Consider the following 23672-nt stretch of genomic DNA (forward strand, 5'->3'; position numbering starts at 1 on the left):
GTGCCAAGGACAAGGCACATCGAACTCTCTAAACCGTAAGGTTTTTGGGAAAAAACTGCCTCTTCGGGACATCAGAGTGCATCTTGGTCTCGGAGCGTCCTATCAGCTCCGCACGTACTACGTAATTACATGTCGAATTAGTATTTAATATTGGATAGTTTAGTCCAACAGGCAATCTGATTTGAAAGTCCCGGCGAATGTCTATCATTAAAATGTATTCAGAGTTCCTTGCGACACTTGCGACTTGGCTAGCACGGCTCTGTCCAGTCCAAATGACAACCGAGGCCGTTTAGGCCCTGTTAGGCCGTTTAGGCCCGGCTCTTCACATCACGGTATGCTGCCACACAAACCGACAAACAAATCATACCTGCAAGCACGACCGACACAACTTCAAATCCAGATTAGGTGACACAAAGATAAGGCATGAGGATGAGTTCCTTTACCTTGCATGCATTAAACGGAACGAGTTGATGTGATTAAATAGTGGGCATTAAATACTGATGAGCAAATGGTTCAGCGATGTAGACATAATATTATAGAGAAAATGGCTTGACGAAATATACGAGACAATTATGAAAATGGCATACGAAAATTACAAGTTAAAAAAGTTTTAAAGCGACGAGACCGTCAAAGGAAACTTTAATTTTAAGCGAGAGATTCAAGGAAACATTCAACATGCCACACACATACAGACTAATGAGCATATATACATATGAAGTCGAGTGGCATTGCAAAACCAACGCATCGAATATGATACTGCAAGCAGAACACAAAAGCAATACTTAACACGAATGCGACACATCAAGGGTTATGCGCCATACACCACAGGTCAAGATCGGGGCTAAGCACTTCCGTCGCACTTATTCTCGCTCTAAGCGTGAGCTCACCGGTCAGCGAAAACCTCACACTCGTCACATCTTCTAACGTGCTTACGATGTCACATTATCAAAGGCACAATAACATTACAAACACTCCCCATCGTAAAACATAACAAGTGATCTCGTCAGGTCTCGACTTTGAGCGGTAAAACAATATCACAATGGGCTATGCTGGGGACTCCAGGTAGCTGAGTATGACCCGCGCAGTTGTCCCGCCGACCACAGCGATGCGCTGCTGCCATCTGTCGCGCTACCACTACACTATGATTTCCCGTATGACCCGCCGGGGCCTGGAGCTGGGGGTCGAGAGGCCGCTCTCCAGTGACTCGTCGAAGGAGGGTGGCTGCGGTACACCTTCGGCCTCTGCACGGCCGCCGTACGGGTCAGGCATGCCCGACACGCGGGCCGGACCCACCTCTGCGGGACGGGGGACAGAGGTCAGCGGCACTGCAGTCGAGGTCACAGTCAGTCGGCCAGTAAATGCATGGTAATCGAGGACATTCATTGTTCAGCTAGTTTATGTTTGTTGCCGAGAGAGATGTCGAGCCTAGTTTGGGCATGACAAGTCCAATCAAGAGCAGGTATCATGCCGGTCGGACTGCCATAAGTTGTTGGAAGACAGAGACACCCACCGGCCGGGCAGCTCCCCGCGGGAGGGAAGCCAGGACCACTCACCATGTGTCGGCTCGGCGGGCCGGTACACGGCCTCCTGGAGCTCCCGGTAGGCGGCGCCGTAGTCGCCATAGGACGGCGGGTAGCGGCCGGCCGGCTCGACGGGTCCGACCCCCGGCTCGGTGGCCTGCCACAGCGAGTCCTGAGAGTGTGCCGAGCCGCCGCCGGCCGAGCTGCCGTTGGAGTGACTCGACTCGTAGAGGACAGGCCGGGGCGGACCGCCGGCCGGTAGACCGTCCAGTCGGCCGGCGGACAGGTAGGGGTGCGGCGGCGCGCCGGCCGATACTTTCTGACGACTGCTGGCGGCGGGACGGGGGGTTAGAGACGGCACTAGCGGTCACAGACAACTCACAGCGATCGGCAGACAGACACAGCCGAACCACGGGTAACGTGATCGTCATGACAGCCCCAGACACATCAACGCTACTGGCGAGGGTCGAACTACTCAACAAAACCTCTCGAGAGACAGCAGATTACAGAAGCAGCAGAGGCAGAGCTAGTATATCCAAAGACTGCCATCCAGGTCACAGAGACATTTCAAACCGGCCCCCACCCCATCTCACCCCTGTTTGACCCCACTGTCCCCGAGTCCCCCGGTCCCAGCAGACACTCACTAGGGGTCGTCAGTGTAGGCGGCAGCCGCCTTGGCTCGTGCCGCCGCTGCCGAGGAGGCTGTGGACCGTCCTGAGGACCGGCGGCAGCAGCAGATGAAGAGCAGTACGAGCAGCGCCACGCCTGCCGTGGCCGCGACAGAGGCGAGTATGATGGTGGTCACCTGACTGCCGCCGGCCGCCGACAGCAGCGCGCCGGCCGGCACTAAAAAGAAAAAAACAGCGATTAAGACACTGGAATACACGGCATGGACTGGTAAGGAGTCGTGAATAACACGGACACGGTAAAGTGAGGACACTGAGACAAATGCGCGACGAGAAAGGGGCGGGTCAGTAGTTGACGTACTTTAGCGGACGACCGTGCTCCATCCATCCACCCAAAGTATTCTGACCACTATGCCGCACTGATTCCGAATAGTACGTGAGGCAAGATACTCAGTCGCTGTCACTGAGCTGCTGCCACCCAGCTCCTATCACCCAGCCCCTACCACACAGCCGGTGCCACCCAGCCGCTGCTGACCGTCCATCCCTCACCATTCTCGGCCTCCACAGTCTGTCCGCACACAGTGGGCTCCTCTCGCAGACAGAGGCGCACGCGGACGCCACTCACGGGCCCCAGGCCGTCGTCCAGTCGGACCAGCCCGCGGTTATTGGCAATGGTCACCTGCTGGTCGGCGCGGCGCCATTCGCCCTCCTCCTCCGACCTGGCGGGCGTCACACGGCGACACAGATTGGCACACGGTGTCATACGGTGTCATACGGTATCACCGGGTGTCACAGGTTATAACAGGTCAAAAGGGTAAGCTACAGAACAGGCGAGACAGTCGTGTGTACAGATCGCATAAACTACTGAATATGGTTTTCGCATTGACGCTGGAGATACTTGAGCTGATACATAAATAGGTACGTTCACATGATTTCCTTAGTAGAAAAGTTATTAACTCGTCTTCTGGAAAACCCGCCCGCATCACACAGCGCCCGGACCAGCCAAAAATGTTCTGGACTTCCTGAAATCCAACCTCCAACCTTCTGTTCTACCCCACTTTAACCTCATTCCTCGACACCTACTTCACCTTCTTACCCCTCGTCATATACCCCAAATTAACCCTCCCCTCCACCCTTCTCTCCTACCTGACATCCAGCATGCCCAGCACATCCAGCTGGGAGGTGAGCACGTGGAAGCTGATCTGCCGCGCGTCAGCAGCGAACCGGGCCCGCTGCGGTGTGGGCAGCTGCGAGCCGTCCAACAGAGTGGTGAACTGTGACTGCTCCGAGGGCGCAGAGTCGCCCTCGCGGTTAGTAGCGCGCACCTGTGGTAGAGGAGAGAGGGTCACAGGGCGCAGAGAAGAGAGGGTCACAGGGGCAGGGAGAGGGTCACAGCGGGCAGGAGAGAGGGCCACAGGGGCAAGGAGAGGGGTGTGTGCATAGATAATTCACGATAACTAGGTTACCAGGTGACTAGGCTTGGGTGGCTGAGCTGCGCGATTTAAAATGTTAAAATAATCACAGGTTTGCCGTAACAGGGACCAGCGCAACTACGATTAGTTTCGCTCATGCATAAAGAGAACTGCACAGAATCATCAATGTCCAAAGCTAAGTTTTGTGGCTGCATTATGAGATTGTCAACAGCAATGAGGACGTAAGCCCAGTCTGCTCTGAAGCGCTCCCCTCCTCCGCGCGCCTGGCGGCGGCGGAACCCGTTACTCACGCGCACTCGGTAGGTGCTGTGGTGCTGCAGCAGCGTCACGTTGCACGGCCGCCGGCTCTGACAGTCGACGACTCGCTCGCGGTCCCGCTCGTCCCGCAGCGTCACGTGGTGGATCGTGTCTGCGAACCCGCCGTCGAAGCCCGGCGTCCAGTCCAGCAGCGCCCACGAGGTGCCCAGCTCGGCGGCGCGCACGTCAGTGGGCGCCTCGGGCCGGCCACGCGCCTGCAGACGCAGCACGGTGCTATGCTCGCCCTCGCCGTTCTGCGCCTGACATACATACTCGCCGTAGTCGGCGGCGGAGACGGCTGGCAGCCGCAGTTCCGACTGGTGCACGTCGTTTCCGAGTGAGGTCGAGGTGACACCGGCCATGGGGGCGAGCTCGCCGGCGGCGCGGCGCCACCAGCGGAACTCGGGCGCCGGGAATGCCTGCATCTGACAGACGAGCGCCGCCTCCTGGCCCACGTCGAACGCCGCCTTGTTGTACCGGTGGTAGACAATGGGCGCGTCTGTCGGAGGAGAGAGTGGTCAGCTCAGACACGGGGCCACACACGGCCAGACACATCTTGGCGCTGGAGACCACCGAGCAGAGCGACTAGAAGCAGCCGCATATAATGACGGATAGACGAGGAAATCATAGCTACTATCACGGAATGAAACACAGTATGACCAGCTATGAATGGGTTGTCGATCGGACCGCCTGGTGCCAGTCCCATCACCCCCGGTGTGCGGCTTGTTACTCACGTCTGACACGCAGCAGCATGGTCGACTCGGCGGCGCCGGCCGCGTTCTCGAAGCGGCACGTGTAGTTGCCGCGGTCGGCGGCCGTCAGGTGATCCTCCTGACGCGCCCAGCCGCGGAAGTTGAGCGTCGAGCGCACGGCGAACGCCCCGTCGGCGCGCTCCGTCTCATCGATGGTGACGTCGTACCTGCCATCGGCCGTCTGCAGTTCCAGGCCGTCTTTCAGCCAGAGCACGGCGGGCCGCGGTCGGCCCTGCGCGGCGCACTGCACGCCCAGCGCCGCCGTGTCCGTCGGACGACTCAGCTGCCGCTCCAGCCGTCCGGTGAGCCGCGGCGCGCGCAGCACGCGCACCTCTGCCGAGCCGGCCGCGCCGCCGCCCAGCTCGTTCTCCGCCCGGCAGACGTAGTGTCCGCCGTGGCGCGGCTGCACACTGGTCACTGTCAGGTTCTGCTCTGAGCCCAGCGGCGCGTCGGGCCGGTCCCGGCGCCACCAGCGGTAGCGCGGCTCCGGGTAGCCAGGCGGAGAGGCGGCACAGGTGAGCGTCAGCGCCCGGCCCTCCACGCCCACCGGCTCGAGTGGCAGCACGACCGCCGGCCCGGGCGCGTGGCGTACCAGCACCAGGCTGCTGGCGTTCCCAGAGCGCTCCTCAGCCTGCGCCATGTCCACACTGCGCACCCGGTTCACTGCCACACAAGTGAAGCGGCCTCCGTCTCCAGCCGAGACCCGCGTCAGCCGTAGCACTGGGCCGTCCTGGCGGAACTCGGGGTCACCCTCCCTCAACCAGTACACGCGCTCGGCCGGCGGGTTAGCGTCCACGTGGCACCGCAGCTGAGCGCTGTCACCCTGCTCGAGCACGCGCTCCGACTCGGCTGTGACCTGCGGGGCGTACAGCACGTCCAGCCGCAGCTCGGTCGAGCGCTGACCTACAGAGTTCTCGGCGCTGCACGTGTACAGACCGGCGTCGGACGGCTGCACGGCCTCTACGCGGTGTGTACCGTTGGTGTTGACGAAGGCGCCACTACGCAGCCAGCGCACGTTACCCACGGCCGGCTTCGAGTCCACGTGGCAGGTCATCTCGGCGGGTCGTCCGACCTCGACCCGCAGTGGATTGGAAGGTCCGACCGTGATACGGGGGTAGTCTGTGCAGAGGGGACGGGGTGGTCAGTATACACACATCAACATCGAACGGGACAGGAACTGGTCAGTGGCTACACTTAGACTGAACAGAACAGAATCACGGGTCACAGAAACTAAACATCCCATGGCGGTGGATTTCGTGCAAAACATAAAAAGCCATATAAACGACGATGCGACCGATGCAAATAAAACGTGATTCAGTACAAAAGAGCGGATTGATACGGATGCGGCAGGTGCTTTTCCCAGGGTCCATCCACCCCGCGCCAGACCGACAAACAGAGAATCGGCGACGCGCCACAGGTCGCAGACAAACGAGGTCGCGCATTCTGAGTCGGCCATCAACCCGAGGGCGTATCGGAAACCGTGAAACTGTGATTACGTTCGGCGTCGATCTCGGCCGCTCGCTCCAGTACCGTAAAGTCATCGCCGGTAATTTGCTCTCCGAGTCGGACCGCCTCTGGCGCGTCTCGGTGCCGGCGGGCCGACCGCGGGCGGCTTGGTATACCGGTCCGCAGCGCCTCAACACCAGCGTGAGAGGATGGTTCGGGACGATCGCTGAGACCGCGTGGCAGTCGGTTAGAGGCCGCCCCTCCTCAGGCGCGTCCCAGAGGTATCACATTCCGCGCTCCCCTGAATCGCGTGCCAGCCTGCTGCTACGAAAATGTATCGAATGTCTTTTGAGGTCCGCCCTCCCACCGCGGCGCGGCGAAGCGAGCTATGGTTTATGGCGATCGAAGGCCCGGGGGGCGGGGCAGCCCTTCGTCGTCGATCGAGCTAATGTCAATCAGACTGGCCCAGGACATAGGGGAAAACGGAGGGCGAGGACGGCCCGTCAGTCGTCCATAGACACAGTCTCGCCTGGTATAGCCTGGTCTGGGCGTGCCGAGAAAAAAGGACAATAAAGGGTCAGGGTCCGGATACGCCAGCGGAAAACCCAGTGCGACGGCTGTAGTATGTATATATTCGACCGTGTTTGCTTACGGCCTACATATAAGACAACTGAGCATGTTTTTTGTCTACATGAGAATGACGTATATTCAAGTTCATCCCACCCATGCCTTCGGTTATTTGACCATAAATCGACTCCCTTCACTGGTTAGCTTTAGCAGCCGTTCCCTGTCCCCCAGCCCCACCCCGTGCCGCAGTGCAATCTATACTCACATTGGACGCTGAGCTGGACGGCGATGGTCAGCCGCTCGCCCGCCTCCATGGCCCGGTTCCAGGCGACACACTCCAGCTGTTCCCCGTCGTCTCGTCTGCGCGGTGTCAGCGTCAGGCGTGCCTCGGTGGGCTCCGAGCGGCGCCGGCCCGGCACCAGTTCGGCCGGCAGCGGGCTGCTCTGACCGCGCCGGTACCAGCGCAGCTCGGGCGCCGGGCTGCCGCCCACCGAGGCGCACACCAGCTCGGCGGGCGCGCCCTCGACCAGCAGCGGCGGCCGGCGCACCTCGGGGGCGCCCGGCCGCAGCAGCACCGTCACGTTGAATGTCTCGGCGAGCAGAACCCGGCCGGAGCCGGAGCGGCGCGCGCGGCACGCGAACTGGCCGTTGTCGCCGTCGTATGAGGCGCCGCTGATGTGCAGTTCATAGCGGCCCTCCGACGGCGAGAACTCGACCCTGGAATAACGCAGAGACAGACAGACGTGAGTCAAACGAAGTCGTTAATAAGTAGACTGTGATGAAGACAACTTAGGCATGATAGTTTCCGAAAAAGTAAGAGCTTACCTATCTGCAGGATACTGAAATGCTGAACGGAATAAACATTGCCAAAGAGTGGTCAAACGTCACGATATCATCTTCTAAAAATATGAGTGAAGCTTCACCGTTTACACCTAATGTTATTGTTGTGTAAGGTTCAACTAGCAGCGTTTGCAAATCAGTCAAAAGGCTTGCTGGTGTCACCGAACACCAGCTTCTGGCGCGGATAACGCTCCCTCCCCATCGTGGACTGTTTTTGCTTCCCAAATACGTGCGGCTCGTATACTGTGTAGTCGTGGGCATTAGATATAGCCAGGATTTTAAGAGCACCAGCCAAAACCTAGGTCACGACAGCAGCACCTGACTGAGTCTATCGTGCGTACAACCGACCACAAAGGCGGGACGATGTTTAACTGAACACCCCACCCTTCTCACGACACGACATTGCCGAACTCGGGTTAGCTATAGGTCAGTGACCTGGCCCGCTGCAGTAAAGCAGCTAAATAAAAAGGGAAGCCAAAGGCACATTCGGCACATTCGTAAGTCATCTAACTATTCAAGAAATTATTGGTCCCGCGGTACACAGCACCGACCGCCCTTCAACCTGACCTGGTAACATCCCCCGAACCCTGAGCCCCCTAACTTGACCCCGGGCCCGGCCCCTGCCCTGCCCCGTTGTTGCCGCTCCTCACCGGTATCGTTTCCTGAAGGACTTGCCCTCGATGGCCACGTTGTCCCAGACGCCACTGCGGTGGCTCCAGTCGAACGAGGCCTCATTAGGGCCCACCAGGGCCGGGTCGAACCGGCACCGGAGCACCGCGTCCCCTCCATCGGCTACATCCACCACCGTGGCCGCCTCCTGCGCACCGGCCGCCCACACCAGCAGGCCTGAAATACGGAGAACAGCGGGCTGAAAGACGTGGGACGACAGAGCGCAGGGCGCAGACCTGCAATGGAGAACGGCATGGCTAAATGACGCGGGACGCACCACGAGGCAGCGCAGGTCCGTACATACAAGGCTTTCAATAAGGTATATCCCGTACACATCAGCGTCGAACGGCGACGCTGGCACGCTCCTCCCGGGCCCTGGGGCAGCAGCAGGGCAGTTAGCTACTATCAGGCGCGGCCGTCCGCTCATCAGGCGCATTCCTGCCCGCGGGGCGGCACCGGTCCGCACTCAGCTCGAACGCAGAGTGCAGAACAGAACAATGCTTCACCGGAGAGTGCGTGGTTGGTCAGAGGGATGGGTGATAAGATAAATCGAGGATGTTTATGCGTGAAATTATGTGCCTATGTATAGTTCGAATGTAACTTTATGAGAGCACCGATACAATTAGTTAACATCCTGCTGTGAGAACAGAATCTGTTGTTAATGAAAGATGTTCTGTTCATCGCATTTGGAAGCACCACTCCCTAAGAATTTAATTTAATGCGTTATATGCTATTTCTCTTCGCTTGCTTATTACTACTTAGCCTCGGTCGCTCGCTACCACTAAAAATAAAAAATAAACACTGAAAATATATAAAAAATGACTTTCTGGATTCAAAAAATGACACAATCAGATCCCTCGTAAACTTATGATCTGGACATACTCAAAAAAGGATATAAATATCGTCTGTTGGGGCAGTGTGCAAGCCTGAGCAAAAGACAGCAGCGTCCTTTCTGACCATTCCCTAATATTTTCAGTTATCCATAACGTATCAGTTCTCACACGGTACCAAGCCTGATATCAGTTTTGACTTTTCATAGTAATCTGCAGCGCTACCGACCGTCGGAATCTCCCGCGTGGGCCCTTCTTCTTTTGAACGTGTGAGCCCTTCTTTGCCCGTTGCAGTCTCTGGTGCTACCCTTCTTTGCCCGTTGCAATCTCCGGTGTTACCCTTCTTTACTCGTTGCAATCTCTGGTGTTACCCTTCTTTGACCGTTGCAGTCTCTGGCGCTGCCCTTCTTTGCCCGTTGCAGTCTCTGGTGTTACCCTTCTTTGCCCGTTGCAGTCTATGGTGATATTCTTCTTTGGTCGTTGCAGTCTATAATGCTATCCTGCTTTGCCCGTTGAAGTCTCTGGTGCTAACCTTCTTTCCCCGCTGCAATCTCTGGTGAAATTCTTCTTTGCCCGTTGCAGTCTCTGGTGATATTCTTCTTTGCCTGTTGAAGTCTCTGGTGCTACCCTTCTTTGCCCGTTGCAGTATCTGGTGCTACTCTACGTCCGACGAAGGCTATAATAACGTGCCATAAGTTTTTCCAAGCTGCGTGTCAATGTTTGGAGTGAGAGCTTGTGTTGCTTGGCTCCAATTAGCATGCTGCTGTTGTCCGGTGCGCCTGTATAAAGCCACTATGTAGTTGTTGGCCGTCAGAGTCGGAAGTGCTCACTGCATGACGAATCTTGGCGATTGAAACATTGGGCAGTGTAGTTTGATCTATCCAAATGAGTCACGTATCTGCGTAATGGGTTTTAAGCATCGGCACCTGGAGGGTGCAGGCGAGGCACAGATCGAGAGAAGGGGCCTGGGGCGGAGCTCCCCGGCGCGGCGCGAATCGACGCCCCCGCGCGTGACATCGAATTAATGGAGCGCCGCCCGCCGGCCGCCGGCCGCTGCAGGTGTTGTTCGCATACGCGGCTGAAAAATGGCACAAGCGAGCCGCTGGGGGCAGCGCCGGGCCTCTCACCGCGGCCTTGACTCGCCGGATCGCTGCCGAGATCAGAGTCTGTGTGCAATTAGTCTCCATCGGCGAATTGGCTCTCGGTGCCAATGGCGGGTGACGCCGGAGCGAGGCCACGCTTTGTCGCCGCCGGGAGAATCAATTTCTGGGAAAAATTACCGATCGACATGGTGGCCTCGGACGCGCACTACCGACACCGCTATAGGGGCGGTATAATACGACCGGGCGGCGCTTCCTTTGGACAGCAGATCGCGCGACAGATAAAGGTCCACAAAGACGGCCGATCCCCAGTGACACACCGGGAGCCGATGTGCCTCACGCGCCGGCACGGAGCCCCTGGAGGGGAGGGGAGGGGAGGGGAGGGGAGGTGGTCCCGGGAGGGACGGTGGCTCATTCTGTGGTGTTCCTCACCTGCCCTCGCCAGCGGCGCCCCGGCGGCGGGGTGTATGCCTATAGCAGACTCGAGAGCAGTCAACGGGGGCGGAGGCAGCACTCATCGAGCTAACGAGATCAGAGAAGACGCGAAACTCGACCAGTTAGTAGAACGTTGTATTTATCGACCAGTAAGTAGATCGATGCAATTACCGTCACTCATCGATGTCCGAATTTATCGATGCAAAGAGTAGCTCGAAACTTATGTGTTCGGTAACTCGGAAATCATAACAAAAGGTCCCGTGAGCTACACAGTTTTTTGGAAGCACATGCCATTTTAACTCCCGGCGGAGACATTCCGCTCAATGCCCAAATGATGCTGCATAGTGGCTAGCAAGATCAATAACTTTACCTTTGACCAAATTTAAGCTCTAACCCAGTGCGTAACCGAAACGAATGTGTTCCACCACCACAATACAAGTGGGAAGTTTGTCTTGAAAATGAGAGTTGCAAAAGCAATTCAGCGGTTAAACGTTACAACAGTGTCCACGAGCACGAAATGAGGCACTTTCGTCAAGGCTGTCGTCGTCGCAATCGGTCATTTTTAGACGGTGGTACTGGGGCGGTATCTGTGGGTAACAAATACACCAGTCTCGCTGCATTACGATGGGAATTCGTGGCCTAATGGCGGCGCAGCCCCGCTGCCTAGTTCACCCGCACTGCTACCTCTGCTACAGAAGGGACGCTTAACCCTGCACAATTCATAACGAAAGTGCGCGCATTCACGCAAACCCGCGCAGCGTGACAAAACGCTCTCCATCAGTTACGGGGCTGTGCATATTTTCATAGTTATCTAAAGCACCTTCCGCCTGGGGCCGGCTCCTGAGCTGCAGTAGGCATCGCCTTCGGCCACCACAGCCATTCCTATCTGTAAGAATCTTGGCCATTCCCTTCCTCCCTCCTGAGGTATGATATGGCTCGGGACGGCCGCTGGCCGCTCTCCACTGGTGGCCGCGCTCCGTCTGGGACGGGGCGGAGCGCCGCCGGCGGCTGCTGCGGCCGCCCAGCGTGAGATATCTCGAGCAGTGCCCCGCACGGTGTGCACCTCAGACAGACACAAAGGGAGCAGACGGAGGCAGGGCGCCGCCAGTCAAGGTCGGCCTCCGCTGCAGCGCAGGAGCTGGGCGGTTTGACCGCCGCCCAGTCACATTATATTTGCGTCTGAGGACTTTTTCCTGGCAAGTATGACTGCGTATTTCAGGCCGATAAAGCTAAGCTGGCTATACACGGCAGCGATACAATCTTAAATGTGATGTATAGAATAGCACGTAGGGCCCTGTCTGTTTAGTAGAGCTAATTTATGAATGCTGGGCCGGGATCTGCGGACTGTGGTCTGTGACATACCTATCCGTACTAAGATGTCGCTTCAGGACGCGACAAGTGCCATGGTGCCGAGTGTTGTTCTCCGGTATTACGCTTCCCGGAACTCTCTAGCTTCCCTTCTCGGTGGAATGCGGTGACCATCTGGCGGGCGCGGCGGGGTAGCCGGCGTCCCCCTCCTGAGAGGTGTTCCTCTCGGGCGGCGCCCGCGGCCCTGCCCCAGGCCGTCACCTGTGACCGGACGCACACACGCGGCGTACTCACCGAGGCCGAGCTGGCACGACACGCGGTCACGACCGGCCGCCAAGGCCGCGCCCGAGAGCGTACCGGCGGGGAGCAGAGCGACGTACCGGCGGGGAGCAGAGCGGCGCGCCGGCGGGGAGCAGAGCGGCGCGCCGGCGGGGAGCAGAGCGGCGCGCCGGCGGCCGCGCTGCCGCACAAAGCCGACGCGCCTCGCCTGTGATCAAGTGGCCGCGGAATTTCTCGCAGACGAGGAGCGCTCGGTTGGCGGAGGAATGCCTAACGAGGCGGCGAGGACCCGATCGGCGGACCGCGGCTGCCGGTCGGTGCTGAGCCGATCGGGCCGGCCGCCGGCGCCCCTCCCGCCGGGCGCTCATTGTCGCGCCGTTCGGGGCCTGTTTGTCACACGGCCGGCCGGTGCCGGGCGGCGGCCGGCGGATTTGTAAGCGGCCGCGCCCACGGCGGGGTGCCATTCAGCGGACATGGGGGACGACGCGCCGGGCTCAGGGGCACCGGTCCGCACTCGGCGCGGCTGTCGCGGCCCGGTCTATTATTGTTTGTCGGCCGTTTGTCGCGGATTTATGGCCGAGCCGACCGCCCCGCGGTGTCCAGTCCAGGGGGAGAGCGGCGGCACCGGGCGTTCGGCTGAGAGGGCGCGGGGGAGTGACAGGGGAGACGGACACTGACCCAGGCCCGTGGGAGAAAAGCACCGCGGGAGGAACTGATCTGATAGAGCATGCAACTATCAACTATGAAATAACAAGAATATTTCGAAAACAACACACTAACACGTATGATGTAGTTTGAAAATGGCTGAACGAACGTACTTTCACTGACTTGGCTCTAAAGTGTCTGATTTCTGAATGGCTCCAGTTGAAGGAATTGGTTAGGTGTATTTGACGAGGGAAATGGGATTATTTTTTTCGATTGTTGCATTCGTTCAGACACAGACTTCTCTATATATGGACTTCTCTTTATATAGAGAAGTCTGTGGCTCAGAGTTTCAGCACTCAAATTTACGCTGCGATAAGGTACAATTCGCGATAAAGAAGAAAAGCGTAACATCTGCAATGCTCTGCTCTGAACTGATGGTTTCTAATAGTGCTTAACTTAAGAACGACCGCTGAATCTCACTCTCACGGGCAGCGACCGTCTCCAGAACCCTGGATCTCAGTTTCGGTCCACCTGCTCCTCTCTTCATCACCGCAGCTCTCCCTATCTCTTTTTTTTCCAATCTTAATCAAAAACCTTACTGCTCCGCGATCCTTCTTTCTCTCCAGTTCCCTCTTCGTCACCGTCCCCTCTCTCTGGCGGTTCCCAGACGGTGTGGCGGCGCACCACGGGGTGCCGGCCAGTGACGCCGCGCCGGTCGGCTCGGTGTTATACATCCTGGGTCCGGCCCGCCTCCATCTGCCGGAGAGCGAGCGGTCCGGCCGCCCAGCGGCGCCGATCATGCCGTGACGCAGTCAGCGCCAGCGCCGGCGGCTGGCCTCTGCCGCGGTACAGCGACCGCCAGTACACAGCAGTCCCTCCGGACGATACATAGCCACATTTCCATCAGATACACGACCTACCATACGGCCGATACATGCCGTCCATACGGCCGATATACAGCCACATTCCCGCAAATACATCGACTACGATCCACCCGATACACCGCGACTCCTCCGGCAGATGTATCGCGGCCTCTCCGGCCGATTGCCGCCGCTCCGAGCCGCGACCAGGCAGCAGTCGGCCGGGTTCGTATAGACAAATTACTGGGACCAATTACTGCCTGGAGGCAGGCGAGCCGGGCAGATGGCCACGTGAGCTGGGTTGGGCTTCTAACCGCCCGAGAGCAGACTAAGAGCACAGACTGGCGCCGCCATCAATGCACGGTCATATTTCAGACGAATGGCTGCCTCTGGGCACAGCACACCTCCTGCTCCGCTCTGATCAGTACTGCAGCAGCCGGACCCTCCAGCCAGCCGGGGTGCGGCGACCCCAGCCACACCGGACTCAGGACACGGCACAACAATCACTCTCTGTCGCCTCCCACGGAGGAGCACGCGGCACGCCAGAAAAGTGCCGTTATCTGCGCCTCCAAACTCCGCGCGCCGTCCACGCATTCCATTTGTGTTCGACCCAGGAATGCAAATTCGGTGCCGGCGGCGGCGACGTCTCACTAAATGAGCCAGCTGGTCTGGCCGACCGGTCGCCAAGAGGCCGACCTGGCTGCCTGGCGAGCGGCAGTTCTGTGCGTGCCCGGTCCTTACGGGTCGTCGCGGGCGACAGATGCGGCGGTGCGGACACCGGCCTCTGCTGGCACGGCCGTGACTGGCCGGGTGTGAGGCGCCAGGGGCACCCTTGACAGCCGGGTCTGAGGCCCCAGGGGCACCATGACTTGAGAAACTGGCGACAATTGGCCGCCTTTGTTTCCAGGAATGAAATGGCGGCTACCGCGGACGTGGAGGGTGCCGCGGCTGGACACTCACGTCTGGACAGAGGGTGGCGCGCCTGGACACTCACGTCTGGACAGAGGGTGGCGCGCCTGGACACTCACGCCTGGACTGGACACTGTGGACAGCCCGCCGGAAGGAACGCCCATCAGATCATTGCCTATCGTTCTCAGTTATTCAGTATGGAGCATTTGTCGCACTGCTTTAGCCAATCTGGGATTACTTTCTACATTTCTACATTTCATAGCGTAGCGCTAACGACCGCTGCCGTCTCTGGCATTACCCTTCCTTGCCTGTTCCAGACTTTCGTGTTACTCTTATTTGCCCGTTAGTCTCTGGTGCTACCCATATCTATTCGTTGAAGTTTCTGGTGCTACCCTTCTTTGAGCGTTGCAATCTCCAGTGCTACCCTTTCCTATCCGTTGAAGTCTTTGGTGCTACCCTTCTTTACACGCTGAGGTCTCTAGTGCTATCCTTTTTTATCCATTAAAGTCTTTGATGTTAACGCTCGCAACTCATTGAGGTCTCTGGTGCTATAATACCAAGCTCCGTTGGAGCCTCTCGTGCAACCATTCTTGATCTGCAGAAGCATCTGATGCTATATGATGCACAGCAGTTTGAACTGTTCTCTCATCGTAAGTGCTCACCCTCCGGTGAAGTTTCTAGTGTCATAGCTCTCCATCAGTTGAAGGGTATAATAACACAAATTTTGTAAATATCTGCGTGTCAATGTATCGAGTGTGAAATCGAGTGTATTGCTTGGGCTGGCGGCTGCAATATGCATGCTGCTGTTATTCAGTGGGCCTATAGTGCCACCAGTCATTGATCATTAGAGTCCGGTGCTAGTGTGTTCATTATGAATCTCGGTGTTAAAACATTGGACACGAGCCATGATCTGTTGATGGGTCGCTAGCATTGGCACCTAAATAGGCGCATTTTAAAAACAGCTTACCCGTTAGACCTTGCGATTTTTCTTCAGTGAAACGAGTACGAAGTGTAGCACACAGCAGCATCGGAACCGTTTAAACACCAACCGACTGCAGCCAAACAGCCTCCTCCGACACAGGGCGGCCAAATCAACCAGGGTATGTGACGAGCAGAACTGCACCACCGACCAACGCATAATGGAGAGCAAACACACAAACACGTGTGTAAGGCCCACTCCGCCGGCCGGCAGTGGGCGGGGCGGCCCGCTGGCTATTGCCCTGTTTGTTTGTCAGTGCTCAGCGCTCGGCTCCGTCCCTCGACACGGGGTGAAGAGGGAGGGGCAGAGTCCGCTGGAGACCGGCAGTTCTCATCAGTACACGTCGACACACTGACTGGTCCCGAGGCGATGTCTGGGAACTGATCCGGCTTTGTCCCGGGGCGAACTCTGGGAGCTGTCCCCGGCGATGTTTCGAACTGTTCCAACTTCCAGGCGATCTATGAGAACTATCCCATGCAATCTCTGGGAGCTGTCCCAGGGCGATCTCTGCGAACTGTCCGGCGGTAGGATATCTGGATGCTTTCCCGGGGCGAGCCGAGTCCACACGAGCTCTGACGCCAGGAATGGATAAAAAACCATTGCAGAGCTTTAAAAGCGATGCAACAAAAGCTGTATTTTTCACATTCGAATCTATAGAAACCCTAGATTGAGCAGTTGGTATATTGCTAAGGCTTGGGAAACCATTTGTGTGTGCCTGTCTTTCAGAATGATAGCCGCAATCACACAAGACAGGTAATATCGGCACACTATCAGATGCTTCACCAAACCATGCATGCTCCAGGAAATCCGTGGCAGACTATAACCAGGCCAATAAAATATACTTGCCCTATTTTCCTGACACAATCCGGCACATAACACCCGTACGACAACCACTTATTGCAGCTCCCACACCCGGTGAACGGCTGGCGGTAATGCACCGGTCCCTGCAGGCCTGCCGAGCGACCGTCCCAGGCTCGACAAGGCGCCGCTACCACGTCCGGCGGCCCGCGAACGGCGCTAGGTGCCGCCGGCTGCAGCGGCCCGGCCCACCGGCCGACCGACCGGGCCGCGCTCTGGCCCCATTCCCGTGCGGCGAGCGGGCGAGCGGGCGGCGCCGACCGGGCCGCCGGGGTCGCCCCAGGCGGGCCGCGCCGCCGACCTGCACCAGAGGCCGGCCAGGCGGACGCCGCGGCCCTGCACCCAATGCGGCGGACCGAACGGCAGTGCACTGCAACACGGTGAATTAGACAAAGGCTGAAAAATCTTACGTCAACCCAGTCTGTTTCTCTTGCTCTTCTATCTTCTGTCTTTCTTCTCTCCTCTCTCTCTCTCTCTCTCTCTCTCTCTCTCTCTTTCTCTCTCTCTCTCTCTCTCTCTCTCTCTCTCTCTCTCTCTCTCTCTCTCTCTCCCTCTCCACTCCGTATGTAGAGCTTCATTAACCTCGGCGTCACCCGTGGCAGGTCAGGGAGCACTATCGGTGAGATGCCGCGCCCTCCCCCCCCCCCTCCCCCGAGTGCGTCGCCCCGCCCTGGCGGTGTCACGACACGCAGGCTCCGACCGCCGCCTTATCTCGTCGGCCGTCATTTGACACGTGTTTGCGCGCGCCTCCCCGACCCGGGGAGCGAAGGGAAGGGAGGGAGGCCGGGGAGGTTTACGGGCACTGCGGTAATGAGCGGAGCTCATGTCCCAGGCGGGACGAAACGACAGGGTCGACAACTGCATCCCCGAACCCAGCGCGGAGAGCCCCCGGCGCGGTGGTCTAGTTTCGAGCACAAGCGTCAGTGTTTATTTTCACAGCATCTCCGGCCAAAACACACCCATTCTCTTTTATGATAAACATTAGCAGACTGTTAGTACGGCAGACGCCGCTTTTTAGAACGGTATCATCGGGTGCCAATATTATGACAGTGGCCCGGACCTGGCCGTCGCCAGCCCTCCCAGTCACCACCCTCCCTCGACTGAGGGCGAGATACCGCTCCGGGCCCGGACACAATGGCCAGGGACTGAGGGGCGGGACGGGACGTGACTTCTCGGCGAATGGACGGCTGAACAGGGGAGGAAGGGGTTCGTCGTCCGGGCAGGATGTGGTCGCCAAAGAGACGCCCCAGTGAGGCTGATATACCCCGTCCCAGCCACCACCGCCGCGATGGTGACGGCCGGTGGGCGCAGCGGACCGTGTAGATCCCAGCACCATGGGACGAGGTACGAAACCCTCAGAGAACATACCGGGTCATCCACCTGACCGGCGACCGTACGCAACCAACTCGACCGTGCAAAGATGTTACAGGGCACGCAGCAATGCCAATAGCTCCGATCTGGATAGTGGGAGGTTGCATTCCCTCCAAACCTCTCTCCATAGCCAGTGAAAGGCGACGGGAAGCTTTCCCTGCGGATGCATTCTCATCCAGCCGAGCCGGGACGCCGACTGACAGGTTGAGGTGCACCTGAGATGATGGAACCGATGACGTAACGCTACCGGCCTGACTCGAGGCTCCGAGCGAACGAGCCGCGAGCCGCGGACGGAGAACACATGTCTCCCACAGGAAGTACGGCAAGCCGTAATCAAAATGTTCGGCGTCGTGTTCCCATTGTGTTCGGCGGTTTCGACGGAAGTTGGCGGCAATTCCCGTCTGGGTTCATTTCTCCGTGGTGCATTTTCGACAGGTCTGTCAGCGGTGTGGGATTCCGCGGAAGATTTGTTGGCATACGTGCCGCGCCTATCGCGGCTGGCAGACGGTGAGTATCAGAGCCGTCACTCACTACCTGAAATAGTTATTAGTTATGCCTACTTAAAGAACTAAGAACAACATACCTACTGTTAACGCCAGACCCCTTGAGACCCTAATTTTTCGCGATTACTTTTAAATGCGTGAAGGAATTTCAACCAAGTTCAGGACATGGCCGTTTCAAAACAGGCCGAAACTTTTACAATTTAGATATTTTATCGCCATTTCAATATTTCAGGCACTTGTCATTGACTCGTAATGTTAACTGTTTTTCCATCCTGGATAGAGGCTTTCTACGTCATATGACATTAGGCTCCGCCCACGACTGCGGCATTGACCCGTGCCCATCAGCGACCTCTGTACAAACGACACCCCTGCCATCTGTGAAGGACTATGAATTTCGCTGACGCTTCACGTGCTATGAGTCAATTGCAGCAGACGGTCAAGTAAATGTTAGGCTCTTGTTGACTCTTGTATATAGGACCAAGAGGACCATCACTCCTCAACCTACTACTCAGTCGTGCTTCGAACAAACGTTAACGATTCCTAACAAATACGATTTTCGATGTAGGGTATCTGTTTGAAATACGAGCGAGCCGTATGATGTGAAGCTCAGGCAATTAACTTATTATTGCGTTGTTCGATGGTTGCATAGCGATGTACAAATCGGCAGCTACTTGGTGACATCCGACATCCCATTATCGCATTATCTGCAACGCCATAGGCTTTAAATACAGGTGAATATTTCCTAACCTTATGTCAGTTATATGCCATCTGCCCGTCATTTGCAGCTTATAAAAAAATATATCAGCGAACATATCAGCATTGTAGAAGCAATGCGCATTGAGCATTTATGACTCCTTAGTCATCATGTCGCTCTCTGGGCACTGTCAGCCAAGACGCTACGCACAACTCCGCCGGCTTTCGGCACCGCTCGACCGTCGCCCGTCCCCGCTCCCCGCCACAGCGAGAGTGACCGCGCGCCGGCCCGAAACCGCCGCAGGCCAAGACCACAGAGGCGGGGCTTAGCTGTGACGTCATAACGTATCACAGACTGACTGGTGATAGCCTCTACACACCGGATGAAAATCTTGCTCGAAATTTAACATTACGAGTCAATGACAAGTGCCTGAAATATTGAAATGGCGATAAAATATCTAAATTGTAAAAGTTTCGGCCTGTCTTGAAACGGCCATGTCCTGAGCTTGGTTGAAATTCCTCCACGCATTTAAAAGTAATCGCGAAAAATTAGGGTCTCAAGGGGTCTGGCGTTAACAGTAGTACCTACTGATTCGAAGATGGAGGTCAAGACTCATCCTCACCAGACACCAGTTCATCAGCTCCTCAGATCAACGATTTCCTCTTCCTCTACGTATCAGCTGTGAGGGGCCGAGCTCGAGAGTCGTACGATAACCTGCAGTGATTGTAGGTATGCGGTCCAAATGCCCCCCTCTATCCTGTCCCAATCCTTAATCCTTCCCCACATAGCGCAAGCTGTCGGGCGGGTCGGGCCACCGACCTGCCAACAGCTGTCCTCGAGGGTGGCAAAAAGAAAGAAGGGAAGAGGGAGAGAACAATGCACTCAGTACCTATACACGAGTAACGCCGAACCCTGTGACGATAGTTCACAGTGGTTAACCGCTCCGCCGACTTACCAAAGGTACTATTTTTAGTGCCATCGATGAGACACAGTTCCGCGAGTTTGCAGAAACGATGACAAAGCCTAACAAAATAAAAAGGCTAGCTGACTATCAAGGGACATAGTGTTCTAAAAAAATATGCACTGAGGTATCTGCATCGATCTCACGAGTCTGGATTTAGGCCGCATTCGATGCCTCTTGGACGACAGAGATTCTACGTCGTCCGGAGACAGCGAATGCGGCCCTAAACAAAAAATGAGCAGCTCACGGGACATTGGTGGAGTTTTGGAGACGCTAAGCGGTGACACGAAGAGGTCCAAACAGGGTCCGTGCCCGACGAGGTCCAGCGGGGTACGAAGAGGGCGCGCTAAGGCGGCGGTTTGTTCACCCGGGCTCCAAGATCCCGCCGGCGGCCGCCACCATTGAGAGTTCGTTACAGACTCAATGAGGCGCAGGCCTGAGAGGAGCGGGCTCCATAGAATAGCCGAGGGCGGCTCCATGGGACGGCCAGGGGCGGCACGACAGAGGATCAGACCCGATCAGCGGGAGGCGCCAGAGAAAAGGGCGCAACTAAAACCCCAGCCGCACACAGACCGAGCTGGCGATAGAAGGGCGATAATGCCGCCAAAGAAACTCCCGTTCCGATGAACATAAGCGGCCTTTTGTTAAAACGCGTTTGTCTGGAAGCGTGATCAAGGTATTTTGTCCGATATTCACGCAGTAATCTGTCAGTGCACATTCCTTTGGTTTAGGGGAAAAATAACCGGCATTTTCAAAACCACTGGAACTTAGTGCAAGCACGAATATAAGAGATTCTCTACGGCCATCGCCTATCCCACCCAACAATGCCCTCATTGCAATGCGAGAGACGAGACGTTTATAATTAAGTAACCATATCAGATACCTTACAGGCTACAGCCGCATATCAATTAATAAATGCCGCGACAAAATAAAGTTGCTTGAAAATATAGGAGAAAAATAGCCCACCATAAAGGACGTGGTCGTTGAAGGACGAAGTCGATCAAATAAATTGCACCGGTCATAAATATTGCAAGTTGGCTGACAGATAAATGGACATACACGCTGCAGCACGCGGTGGGACGGTGGGCGCGAGTTTGCCATTTGTATCTGCCGGCAGTGTCATCGTGGCTTGTGTCGGCTCCTCCCAGAGGTGGCACTCCCCTCTCAGTGCGCCGCGTGGTGGACGCCGGGGTCACACGGGTCGCTAAAGGTCACTCGGGTCACCAAGGGTCGCACGGAGGTCAGTCGGCAGCGTAATGTCGATGTTGACGGAGAGCCGGATTTGCGCACGGTGAGCCGTTTCTCATCATATTTGGCTTTAAAGTTTGGGCTGACGGGCAAATAAATACCGAGACATTGGCCGATTGCAGATAAAAAGAAACTAGAAAGGAGCGCATGAACGGACTTCACCCGTATAAATTGAGGTTCTGACATTACACATAAAAGAAAAATAACCAAACAGATCAAAGATGCGATTTTATTTTAGGACCTGGCCTGGCGCTAGCGTCAGGGAGGAATCATCTGCCCATTCCTCACTGACTATGTATCTGGATACGGCCCTAGTAGGAGCGTCCCTTTAATTTGACGACCCGTCTAACTCCCCGTAACAATCACGGTGCCAGTTATTGGGGCTTGTTCCCGAGGTGAAATAGCCGTTTGTGCGGGTGCCGCACCTGGCACAGACAGTAAAAACTGCAGGGGACGCGGCAGCGGCCGGCGCCGAGTGGCGGCTCCAGGAAACACCCACTAATTGGGTACTACCGCGGTGATTGGAAGGGGGCCGCGGGAGTGGCAGTGCCCGTCACAGGCGCCGGACATGCTGGCCAGGGGTGCCTGTGGTCACTACAACCGGCACAGGCGGCGCCACTGCTGGCTAGAGTCTGGGACACTGGCTGCGCCAGATGCCCATCACCTTGTTATTCGATCACATTTTTTTAATAAGGAAACGGGAGAAGGCCGCTGATCAGACGTGTCGCCGCCCGCTGGTTGGAGACGAATGCCTCGGTGCAGTCACCGACAAACCGAATAGTCGGGAGTCGTGACTGGCCGGCGTGTGGCATGAAACACTGACACTGAGCACTGTGACCTAAGGCTTATGATAGATGCTAGTCTAGGCGCCGTTTCTATTCTTATTGTGCCACAGAGAGCACACACAACACAGCAAAGCTTATCGTGAAAGACACCTCGAAACTGATGAACAGCCCAACGCCCAGAACTCACCTGCCGTGATAAATCCAGCGATCATCTGCATCACTGCTGCGGTTTTCTGAGTCACGTTGTCAGCACCGCATCGCCTGAGTCTGCTTCACACACCAGTCTGCCACCGCGACCACCGCGCGCGGCCCTCACCCTCGGACGGCTCTCCGACAACTGCCGCCCTTGCTGCCGCCGGCCGCCGCTGCCGCGCCGGCCGCCCACCACCGCCCCGGGCCGGCCCGCCGCGCCGAGACGCGCGCCTCCCTCCGCGAGCGGCGCCGGGCGCTCGCCAGCCGGCCGGCCCCGATTGTAACCAATACGGCGAGCCCGTGGGATGGAGGAGGGCGGCGGCGGCCAGCGCGAATAGTGCACGAATGATGAATTATTTAAATTTTAACCCTATTGGCAGGAGGGTACCGCTACAAAATCATTCTCGTGGGGAGGGGTGAGGAGTGGCAGGCTAGCTAGAAAATTTAGGGAAACAAGATTGGCAAACATAATACCTATTCAATTACTTGGCCTTGCCTATCGATTGGTGGCCAAATAGTCATCTCGTTTTAACACAAGATTGCCAGTAAATCAATTACCAAGCTGATAAAAGGTGATTGAAATTGGTCATCTCAGCCTTGCTAGTTACTACCGGATCTTTTTCATAAATTACTTTTAGATATCAGGAAGAAATTTATGTTAACCCTCGCCCGTATAGGGGGGGGGGGGGGTCAAACGGACCCCCTCATGGTTTTTCGCGAATAACTCGCGTAAAAAACGGCCGATCGCGACGAAACTTTCAGTACCCTCGCGTTAATCAACTCTACACCTACCCTGAAAATTTCATGACCCTGACCCCAATGACCTTTGACCTGTGACCTACTTTTCGAGACCATGTTTGGCCGGAATCGCGATTCGGCGTATGTCGGCTCGCATTAGCCGCGCGTTTGCAGTCTTTTCGTGGTTTCAAGCGTTCAAACATGTGATATGATGTTGCCCTCCATGCATTAGAGTGGGTGTCAAGGTCATCTGAAGGTCAGGTCAGGTCAATGACCTTTGATGACCTCGGTTCACTTTTTCGAGTTTTACATGTTTCTAGGCCAGTTTTTGGAGCTGAATTCGAATTTAGCAACCATATGAACATTTACGAAGTAGTTTTGATGCCTTCGTAACATGTTACGAAGCCGTCAGAGGCGGTTGACACCTACTAGGAATACCCGGCACTCGGCAGGACCCCTACTGGTTGACCTGACCTGACCCGACGTGGACTAAATGCATGAAGACATCATCTGTGATCAAAACTAACATGATATTCGTGATCAGCACCCCGAAAAACCCTATAGCAGCCACACTTTACGACGTTCTAACAGGTCCCGATTTTCCCGACTTTTGGGTCATTGACCTGACCTGCAAGGTCAACCAATGACCTAGAACCTTAAAATTAGTTATCATCGGCTTCCTCTCGTCACGGGCAACACGCTCGTTATTTCCGCGAAGCTCTAGCTCGATCAGGGGCGAAACGGCAAGGGGGGGGGTCCAACGGACCCCCCCTTATACGTTCGCGGCTGGAAAAACACCAATACGGGCGAGGGTTAAAGCGACATGT

General features: G+C 56.6%; 1 protein-coding gene across 2 annotated transcripts; it reads right to left on the reverse strand.

Annotated features, from left to right (window-relative positions):
• Nucleotides 1-195: 195 nt before the first annotated feature.
• Nucleotides 196-22254, reverse strand: LOC122369921 (hemicentin-2-like). Of its 2 annotated transcripts, none has more exons than XM_043345087.1 (10): nt 22103-22254; nt 8132-8327; nt 6907-7358; nt 4611-5747; nt 3870-4375; nt 3293-3471; nt 2696-2865; nt 2165-2366; nt 1554-1846; nt 196-1295 (listed from the first exon to the last, which is right to left on the reverse strand). In XM_043345087.1, the coding sequence occupies exons 1-10, from the start codon at nt 22131-22133 to the stop codon at nt 1135-1137; spliced, it is 3327 nt and encodes a 1108-aa protein (XP_043201022.1). In that variant the 5' UTR covers nt 22134-22254; the 3' UTR covers nt 196-1134. The 2 variants fall into 2 exon arrangements, with proteins under 2 accessions (XP_043201022.1, XP_043201021.1); XM_043345086.1 differs by having other exon boundaries at nt 1554-1849; nt 22103-22204.
• Nucleotides 22255-23672: the final 1418 nt, after the last annotated feature.

Source organism: Amphibalanus amphitrite, unplaced genomic scaffold (assembly GCF_019059575.1).
Source record: "Amphibalanus amphitrite isolate SeventyFive unplaced genomic scaffold, NRLGWU_Aamphi_draft 001085F_arrow, whole genome shotgun sequence".
NCBI classification, from domain to species: domain Eukaryota; kingdom Metazoa; phylum Arthropoda; class Thecostraca; order Balanomorpha; family Balanidae; genus Amphibalanus; species Amphibalanus amphitrite.